Source organism: Corylus avellana, chromosome ca4, assembly GCF_901000735.1.
Source record: "Corylus avellana chromosome ca4, CavTom2PMs-1.0".
Lineage (NCBI taxonomy): Eukaryota > Viridiplantae > Streptophyta > Magnoliopsida > Fagales > Betulaceae > Corylus > Corylus avellana.
This window is the reverse complement of record NC_081544.1, coordinates 17,402,610-17,413,459: the sequence shown is the minus strand read 5'-3', so window position 1 is coordinate 17,413,459 and position 10,850 is coordinate 17,402,610. Positions and strand designations below refer to the sequence as shown.

The following is a 10,850-nucleotide window of genomic DNA, read 5'->3' as shown; positions in this document are numbered from 1 at the left end:
AAGTGTATTTTCTCCTAGAACGTAACTATGACTCAACTCTTAGTAAAATTTGATCAAAATAAAATCTTTATGGACAGAAAACATGCTAGATTCAAGTTGTGATTGCTTTCTTTCCATTCAATTTATTGATTTGTTTGAACATTTTCATTTTATTTTTAGAGTTGTTAATTAATTATTATTTTTTTATTCTTGTTTTAAGTTTACCATAGAAAACAATTTTAAGTTATTACCACACGTAGTTTGCAGCTTTATCAAAAAGCCCTCCCCTAAGTTTCTTAAAATGACAATTTTACTATATGAATTAATTTTAATCAAAAAGTTATATTCCTTAATAGTTGATTAGTTTTAATCGATTTTGTTTTCAAATCTTTCTTTTTAATCTGGTCTCCTGTAAACCAAATCCGCAGCTATAAATATAGAGTATGTATCTATTCACCCAAACACAATATAATCCACACTAATTTCTCACTATGATGCAAAAAATGAAAATGCTCAAACAAATTACACTTGAAATAATCTGGGTTTTACCAAACACAAATGAAAATAAAAATAAACATTTATTTATTATTCAAGTCCCAAACCTGGTGATCATCTCACAAAGAAGTAGCAAGCGAAGTCATATACGCTTTAATACAAGAAAAAGTTGAACTCTTTCCTGGGATCTTGACTCAAGGTGGGCAGAAAAGTCAGCAAGTTTAGCAATCAAACGTTCAAACATTTCATCCATAATCTCCCTTCCAAAGTGTTTGATGAACATTCCCTCCATGGCAGCCCTGACGTGCATAATCCATGTTCTTATGTCAACCGGGCCTTTCAACCATGTTGCTGGGTTCGTCAACTCCATCCTCTCTATGCTGAAATATCCATTTCCCTCTATCAACCCTGCCATCTCCTCCGGTGAAGCAGCATAAAAAGGCAAGTTGAAGGAGTCCACTTGATCTTCATCAATAAGGCCCTAAGAGACGACACAATTTATCAAGATAGATATTGTTGATATATATGTAATGTGTGTGTCTATATATATACCTTTTATGAAAGACAACTCTAAAGACTGAAATAACAATATCCCTTATTTCCTACTTTAGAAAATATTTCAAGGAACTGCAAATATTCTTGTAGGTATACATGGGAGGCTCTTAGAGAGAAGTTTCCTAAAGTTGGTTGGCATAAATTGGTATGGTTCTCTTTCGCTATTCCTAGACACTCTTTCTTCCTATGACTGGCTATTAGAGGGGGCTTATATACTGGGGATAGGTTGCTAAGTTGGGGTATGGTGGGGGATATGAAATGCTTATTTTGTCACCTTACTATTGTAAGTAGGGAGCATTTATTTTTTGAGTGCGATTGGAGTAAGAGGTTATGGAGAGATGTGATGCTTAAAAGTTTGGATAGTCCTATTTGGCTGGATTAGGATGAGGTGGTGAGGAAGGCATGAAGGCATGGAAGGGGAAAAAATTGCCATGCACGGTGTGTAAATTGGCTTTTGGGGCAACTGTATATCACATATGGAAGCACCGGAATAGTATTAAATTTTGCAGCAGGGTGATCTCTGAGAAGCAAATATTACAGTTTATTTGTTGGGATATGAATACAAGAATCATGGGAAAACTGGGTAAAGGAAATTTCAAGCATACTGCCAGATTTGGTGACGTGTCAACAATGTGACACGTCACCACATGGTGACATGTTAGATTTCACGCATCACCCCATTGGTGATGTGTTAACATTTAACACATTACCCTAGTGGACACGTTACCACTCTGGTGACGTGCCATAGTTGACATGTCTCGACTTTGGTGACGTGTCAAATGGACATGTTACCAAAGATTTAGTAACGTGTCATACTGACACGTTACCTTGTGGTGACGTGTCAAACACCTTGTAGTGATGTGTGAATTTAACACTTTACTAAATCTTTGGTAACATGTTAAAATATGACACGTCATCAAATGGTGACGTGTTAAAATTAATACGTTACCATACATGTAGTAACATGTCAAATTCTGACACATCACCCTTTGGTAACGTGTTAGACACGTTACTAAATCCCTTAGTGGTTACGACAAATTTTTTAACTCGCCATACACATTACTAATGACACGTCACTACCCGTTAGTAACGTGCCAACAGCCTTGACACATCATTAATGGTCCGTTACAAAAAAAATAAAATTCTTGTAGTATGTTGAAAATGTCAAGATTTGTGAGATTTGGAGCATTCCTTTGAGTATTTTGGTTCAAAATGGGCGGTGAAGCTCTTTTTTATTATTACTATTATTATTATTTTTTTTCTCTTTGATGGGTGGTAGTATTTTTTTTTAGCTTGTGATTTTTTTGTAGGAGATCATTTGTAATTGTTTGAGTTAAGTTTGGTTTTTCGTTGTTTGATGTAAAGAACTAAGTTCCAGCTTTCTTGCTGGTGTGTTTGGGTGTTTTGTTTGTGTTTGAATGAAAATTCATCCAAAAATATATATATATATACATTATTTTTATTATCTTTTGTTTAAATTTTATGAATAATTGCCAAATATGTTCTCGATGAATTTGGTCTTAGAAATTCAACAACCCCCGTCTTTAGAAATGCTACGTGTTCGTTGAGAATATAAGAAAAACATGTGTTTCCGACATGTTAAGGAATATATGATATTTTTAGAGACCGGATTTGAAGAATTTTCCTATCCTAATATTATTAACTTCCTTGTTTTCCGTAGACAATCTTTAATGTTCTTCAATTTCATATAAGAGGACAAACAAGCTTACCTCTGCAGCCATATCCATGAGGATCAATGCAAGCAAGTCATACATGGTACCAGCAGGGAGCTGAGAATAAGGCATCCCTTTAGGAATGCCAGATAAGATTAGCACCATCATTCCTCCAGGCACAAGCTCTTTTGCTCTAGCATTCAAAAACTTCTTCATGTCCTCAGCAAATTGAGTTGAATAAGCCTGAAACACTTCGTCAGGTGCACTGGTGTAGTGAACTCTCCCCTTGTTCCACGCCGGAGAGTTCTTGTCACTCAACTCCTCAGGCAACGCAGAGAGCCACTGCAGAGAATAGCTGCTGTGCACAAAATGAAGAGAGGATTCTGGAAACAGCCTGTTGTGAAAAGAACCTGCCACTCCTGCTGCAAAGTATTTTCTCTCTGGTGGGAGAGCAGTGAAGAGAGTGTTGAAGTCATTTGAGATTTGGTCGTTGAAAAACACTTGGAATTCTGGCGGTGGAGAAGGTGGGCACAGGGATTGATGCTTCTGCATTATAGCTTTGATTACATTTTGCATGGCAAAAAATGTGTTTGGTCCAGTTGCACATCCCAAATCTGCAATACGAATCGTTTTGGCAGTAGAACAGAAGTTTAACACATCAAGCTTCTCAGCAATTTCCTCATCAATCTTTGTGTTTTCCACACTTGCAGAGAGTCTCTGCAAAATAGTTGAGATTATGTTATTTTATGTCTTTCCAGCATTTACTCACAAGAAAAGGGTCTTTCCTCATTTCCCTCAAAAATATTTAAATATTATTTCACATTCATATCACATCCTGTAACTTTTCTCTTTCTATATATATATATATATACTTAAATATGAATATCAGCCAATAAGAGAGGTAGAATTTTCAGCAGCGATATTTTAAGCCTTTAGTTCAAATTATTACGTATCTTCCCTCTAACTGATATATACATGAAGTGATGGTTCAAGATTTAAAATTTTTATTTGTTGGAATATAATTTAAATGATAAAATTTATTGTTTTTATATGTTTAAGCTTTTTGTATAAGTTGTGATTTAACATTATTTTAACAACATTAGTAAAAAGTACGTGTTTATCACATGCTTAAACGATACATATAATTTTTAGAGGCTCGTTTGTAGGAAAAATTTATAGGAAATTTTTGTCCTTAATGAGTCTATCATTCTTATGAGATAAAACTTTTGAGATAAATAGTGATCTAACATTCTTTTAAGTGTTCATTTGGGATTGTGATTTCAAAAAGTGAGGTTTAAGAATAACGATTTTAAAATATGTGATTTGAAAACGTGATTTTTAAAAACGCAGTTAAGCGTTTAGCAAAATCGTGATTTAGCCTTTAAGATCGCAGTTTATCATTTCAAATTGTGCATTTTCAAAAGAGCATCTCCTTCCCTACAATACAAAAAAACCGATTATGTACGTGCCTCTTCAAATTAATCGGAATTTTAAAAAGACGTAATTCCAAACAATCAATTTTTTATGATTTAGTTTAAAATCGCACTTTTTTTTTTAATGAAATTACAATGTTAAATGCACCTTTAGAATTGGTGTGCAAGGGGGAGCATAATGAAGTAATAAGATGGTAATTAATTTGAGGAAAAATGGTAGAGCGTTATAATTACTGAGAGTCACATTTAATAAATTTACCAGCCAAAAAAAAAAAAAAATCTTTGTTTTCTCAATATCGATTGAATTCAAATGAGTCACTTTCTTGATCTGAAGGTCATGGTGAATTCATTCTCTTACTCACCTATTATATGGAGATGGATGAAAGATTGAATGAAAAATGATTGTTATCATTTCTCTTAATAATAACATCCTTTATAATTTTATTTTATTTTTTTGTTGTGGTTTTTTTAAATCCAAACTTTGTTTGTCATGGTTGAAATGACTACTATGGGCCGAAATCAAACAATTAGCTATTTCCATTTTCTTTTTTCTGTACTTTTTTTAAGGGAAGAGAGAAAGAAGGAAGTAAATCAAAACAAGGCTACCAAGGAAACAATCTAAAAGTATGGGATTACGTACCTCAAAGAAAAAATACATCAAGAAAGGAAGCAAATCGAGAAGTTAGCGGATAATATTTTCGAGAAAAAGTCATTTCTTTTGAATTGAATAGATCTTCTTTTTATTTTATACACAGATTTGTCTGATTTTATTTTTCTCACCAAAAATTATCGATGATGCATGTTGAGTTTTTTTTTTTTTTTGTTCAAACCATAATCTAGGCAAATCGAAGACTAGACCTCTGAACTTTTGTTCTGGCAAAAAGAGTAGAGTAGCTTCTAGATAAGGTCTAGAGGTCAAGTCACCTTAGCATATAGTTAGCTTTGGTCGAGAATAAAGTGTTAAATCACCGGTTGTCTCAAAAGTCTAAGTTAATATATAAGAAATAATTGATTTAGTAATGTAATTAATATTCTAATACTCTTAATAAGTGAAGTAATACGTGGTTGAAATGGAAAGTGAATGATGGACACAAGTTTCAAGCCTAATTAGAATATTTGCACTAATATCATATTCAATTATCAGTTATCTCAAAAACTTAAGCTTATAAAAATTAATTAATTTAGTAATTTAATTAATACTTTACTACAAGAGAGAAATAAACAAGTAAGTAGTTAAAACAAAAGATGAAAGTTTGAATTTATAGTTTTTGCTCTGATATCATGTTAAATCACTAGTACTTGCCCTAAAAATTTAAACTTATATATATATATATATATATATATATATATAAAATAAAAAGGGTTAGATTTAGTCATTTCATTATTATTTTCTTAAGAGAGAGAGATTTGACTAAACAGCCTGTACATAATTTTAAAAATTAGAATTTGGGGGGCTAGATTCCATTCTTCCAAACTAGATTCTTTTCACTCTAACTGTAGTTGCAATGAATATTGACTCATGAAGACTCTGAGGTGTTTAATTGGTACTTGGCCTGATCTTAAGAGCGTTTTAGCTCTGTAGATCTAGATGTCTTCTTGTAGCCCACAAACATAAAAGTAAAAATGAGCATATCAATAATTAAAAAATTAAAAATAACGAGAGAAAAGATTCATGGAAATTAATTCGTCTGAAAATATCATTATTTCCAATCTCGAGCCTGCAAATCTCTCAGCATTAATCATATCATAAATAGATCACTAGGATTAATTATGAACATGCATACGATTAAGAAACTAACCAAAGAAGAAGAACATTTTGGATAGAAAGCAGAGATATGATAGATTTCTTTTTCTTTTTCTGAATCAAGACGTTTGAAAAAATATCATATGGGATATATATATATTTCTTTCTTTCTTTTTCTTTCTTTTTTTTTTTAAAAAAAATTTGTGTTCATCGATAGATCGGACAGACAAGTAGGGTTAAACAAACCTGATAGTAGGAATATTTGGAGTAGCTGTAACTGCCATGGCCGCCATTCACAGGGAGTACATCGGACGCCATTTTTGTGACATCTCCAGCCGTGCTCACCTGAAGCGAAGAAGGGACCGATTCCGCCATTAATTTGAGCGAAGTTGGTGTGTTTGTGTTTGTGCGATATAGGAGTAAAGATTTGAGGGGAGTTGTTTGGAATTTATAGAACATATATGCATGTAGTGGTACCACCATAAAGGACGCATGCATATGTTTAATATATTAATTCTCTGTCGTCTAAGACATGGGTCCAACCCTAAAATTAATATATATATATGAGGCCGTACAGGTTTATATTTTATTTTTATTTTTTGTCATTTTTTATGCCCTATAGGCTATAGTTATTAAATTACAAGCAAGTCAAATAAATAATTTTTTTTTTTTTTTATTTTGAAAGAAAGTCAAATAAATAATTACATTAGAAAGTTAACCTCTTTTTTATTTATTTATTTTTTAATGCTTTCGTTTATGCTTGGAATGTGAAGAGACCAGGTACAGCTTAATTGGATGCTCCCGAATATGTTCTTTTCATTCTTCTATATTTTATAACTTTCTAAAAACAAAACTCTTAATACTATTTGAGATTAACTTTACTTTTCAACGAGACTGGTCTTGGCTATTTTTGTATTTTAATTTCTTTTATAACGTTAACGAGATAAATAACAATATATATATATACACACAAGTGGCATGATTTACAACTTTCTTTTTCAACCAATTTAACGTCAGCCACCAATAATGAGCTTGATGGCTTAACCATAATGAGTTTGCAATTATCAAATTGAATTTTATTCTTTGTTACGGTGCAAAATGAAACTTTTTGGGACAAGCCAAGTGTTATAAGGTAAAAGTAAAAGATTTTATACGGTAAAAGTTAAGAGAAGTACAGAAATTAGAAATTTAAAAAAATATTAAAATATCTTCCTACACGTGGACAATTTTAATTGAAATGGAGTTAAACTCATGTAATGTAATAGTGTAACACCCCGACGTCCTATATTGAAAAGATGAGTAGTCCATATAAAATGAATAATTTATAAAAATATTCATGGATAGTAAGTTTTACATTCGTTTTGAGGTGATAACGCAGTTATAGTTAGTGTTTTTTCTTAAGTCATTATAAATAATAGATGAATGCTAAGCTTACAAATTCTATTTGGGTGGCTTGGGTTAAAGAAAATCTGCTAAAAGGGAAAAGTTTTTGGTGTGCCTCATAGTTCTTGGGGCTGGAGGAAAATTCTCAAGTTGAGAGATATTGCTAAAAGTTTTAACTTGTAAAATCAGTTCTGGACTTGTTCTAATTAAGGCTCCGTTTACTTCGACGTAAAATGGTTTCCGTCGGAAAATATTTTTAGGGAAGTCATTTTTCCTAAAAATGTTTTCCACCTAAAACATTTTACGGTGTTTACCACGCGCACGGAAAATCAATTTTTTTTAAAAATATTTTCAAAAACAATTTTTTATTTTTAAAAAATATTTTTAAAAAACTATTAATTTTAATATTAGCTATTCAATTGTACTGAAAATCAATTTTTTAATTTTTTTTAAAATATTTTATATTTACCTATAAAATATAATACCATAAATATTACGAATATTCCACATCTAGGAAGATTGATATATATGAAAGGGCAAGTACATTGCTTTCATCTTGCTTGAAAGAAAAAGAAAAAAAAAATACCATGAATTCTAAAATTCAACCACAAATATTACAATACTTTGGCTAAAAAACTACCATCCAAGTTCATTAGTATCTTACTACATATTGATAATACGCAAATTCTAATTTCCATGGTTTTTGAAGAAGTTGTCCAACTAAAATTTTCTAAGCTTAGCATTCTTTACAAGAAATCCTCTTGCAAGCTTCTCATCTCCATTCAAATGGTCGAATGCAGTTGCAAGCATAAACTCATCATACCCTTCCACCTTCATCACCTCCTGATAAAGATGATCTGCGTTGACTCCCTTATTAAGAGCTTGAAGTGCTAATGCAACCTCTCCCAACTTTTCAGATATCAAATTATATCCATCTTCACTATCATCACGACTTCTTTTCCTATGTGACCTTTTGGTTGAACCTGAATCGGAGAAAGCAACATATTTTCCTTTTGATGACACATCATCAAAATCCAAATCCAAATCCCAATCAAGAATGTTATCATGCTGCACTACATCAGTAAAAGACTTTGCAAAACTCCCAGTCGCCATATCCTTACCAACAACTATGGCCATCTCATCGTACATTTCAATTTTTTTATTTAAATATTGCTCATGCTTAGGATTCGCCTGTTAAAAGAAATAATAGAATTTCAATAAAACTTCAAGACTATATAATTGCTATAATAAATAAAATAAGTCTCATACCACCACTTCCTCATCATACACCTTCTTGTCACAAGTTATCATCCTCAAATTTTCATTCCATCCAAAGCCACTCTTTTTATGGAGGGTGCCGATGATATTCCACATGCTCTTTATGGTTCGAAGGCAGTTGTCAACATGGTCAGGTACACATTCAACTCCGAATTTCTCGCTAATTGACTTCGCAACTAGTGCAAATGACGCATGTTTGAATGTGTTTGAAGGCTTATTTACTTTAGCAGCCTCATCAGCAAGAATTTCAAGTAACAAAGTATGCATAGGTTTTGACTACCTAAATTGCTTGTTTGCAACGTTCTTCTCCTTACCTTTGCCCATTGCTACAATCACAAACATATGAATGGTAATGCAAGATAACAATATACAATATCTCATGAAAGATAAAAACATAATGCAATATAGAAATAAACTCATATCATAAGCTGGATTAAATATCAAATGTATATCATACAATCAAATCATTAAAAATAAAAACATAATTGTCTTTAAACATGACTAGTTCAAGAAATAAACATTACAATATCAACCATACGAGAGAAAAAAAATCTACACATTTTTCCTATTTTTATAATCATCCCACATCGTATGACATATTACATCCCTTTTGATTGTCCATTCTCTATTTTCCTCTTGAACTTCCCTTCTTATTTGGTAGACTCTACCACTTTGATTTTGAGATTCAATATCACAAACAGCTTCTTCCATAATTGAGTCATTAGGATCAACACCCATAATGTGATTGTGAATGACACAACATGATAAAACTACTTCCACTTGTGTTTCGAACAACCAAAATGGTTCTGCATCCAACACACGGAAATGTCTCTTCAAAATTTCAAATCCTCGTTCAATTGTGGTTCTTAAGGACGAATGACGAAGATTGAATAATTCCTTTTCATTTTCAGGTGGATGATCACTAAACTCTTTCAAATGGTACCGAACACCACGATAGGGAGAGAGAATTCCATTTCGATTTCCATAACCAGCATCACCAAGATAATAGTTACCTTCAGGAATTTTGAATCCTCCTGGCCTAGTGAGTGCATCGTTTAAAACACGAGAATCATGTGCACTTCCTTCCCAACCAGCTAACACATATGTGAATTTTACATCAAAAGTAATGCCAGCTAACACATTTTGTGTTGTTCGATCTTTTCGATCTTTTCGACCACGAAACCTTCCTTGGATTTCAACTGGAATAGATGCCCGAGTATGAGTTCCATCTATTGCTCCAACACAATCCTAATGAAGACCAATACAAGTTACGCTAATTTGACAAATTACTTGAATTTTTTTTTTTTTTTTTTAAAAAAAAGAAAAAATTCAAATTTTAAAACTTACTTTAAAATATGGGTAAAACCTTCGGCTATTCCTTATTTCCAGCGGAGTAGAGTTATCAAGTTGTTTAATTAAATGTTTATATAGCGTCAAGACTCCTCCAAGTACAACCTTAAAACATCGATGAATAGACCTAATCGATCTATAGAACCTTCCACCAACCACTCGAAACCTCACATTATGCCCAATAATGTGTAAAAATATCAACACTTGTTCCTTAATAGACATGTGAATGGTCTCACGTACAAGGTTGTTCTCAGCAAGAATTTTACATAATTCAAAGAAAGATATAGGACTCATTCTTATTTGGTCAATACAATCTTGTTTGCTTCCATAAAGCATACTCTCGATTAGCATGAGGTTCCCTACGTAATACTCTCCTAGATCAAATATCTTTTAAGATTATAAGCCCAATAGCAAGAACAGATGCAACTGTGGTCGTAACTGTCGAAAGAATTCTTTCATCCATCTACAAACAACATAAAACACTAGATTATCAATACTATGAACAAACTTAACCAAAAGCTTACAACCAAACTAACCAAAAAGCTGAAACGTGGCTATATAAACTAACAAGCAACTATTAGCATATATATTAAGTAATTTGATTATATTAAGAATTGTTTCAGACTGCATATGCAGTTACCTCAACTTTGACCAAATTTAATTAGATGCCCATTACCATTATTTTAAAAAAAATTCAAATGTTTACTTGATGATATACGAGTAAATTTGTGGGTTAATATTGGAAATTTTATATGTTGGGAACATGTATTCTAGGGTCATAGGCTGCCATGCTGGAGCCTGTTGCTTGGTAATGGCCCTAATGGGTGTGTAGCATTGCAATCTAAGTACTTTTGAAAGATCTGGAAACATAGTAGCGTTGTAGTCTAGTATGGCTGGATTATTGTAGAATAAACAAACTTCAGATTCTCATTTGTGATCATGGGTCTCTTTATACTTTTG

General features: G+C 32.4%; 1 protein-coding gene across 1 annotated transcript; it reads right to left on the bottom strand.

The window, feature by feature from the left end:
• Nucleotides 1-616: 616 nt before the first annotated feature.
• LOC132178143 (loganic acid O-methyltransferase) lies at nt 617-9,769 on the bottom strand. Its single transcript, XM_059590597.1, has 4 exons — nt 9,724-9,769; nt 6,126-6,208; nt 2,760-3,419; nt 617-955 (listed from the first exon to the last, which is right to left on the bottom strand). Exons 1-4 carry the CDS (start codon nt 9,767-9,769, stop codon nt 617-619), a joined length of 1,128 nt encoding a protein of 375 aa, XP_059446580.1.
• Nucleotides 9,770-10,850: the final 1,081 nt, after the last annotated feature.

What these genes read in the sequence shown, in the direction of transcription:
- LOC132178143 (XM_059590597.1), bottom strand. Translation starts at nt 9,769, where the DNA reads ATGGAACTCATACTCGGGCATCTATTCCAGTTGAAATCCAAGGAAG. An exon ending in CCAGTTGAAATCCAAGGAAG is followed by an intron (nt 6,209 to 9,723) that starts GTTTCGTGGTCG and finishes GCACGGCTGGAG; the next exon opens with ATGTCACAAAAATGGCGTCC. An exon ending in CCAAATATTCCTACTATCAG is followed by an intron (nt 3,420 to 6,125) that starts GTTTGTTTAACC and finishes ACTATTTTGCAG; the next exon opens with AGACTCTCTGCAAGTGTGGA.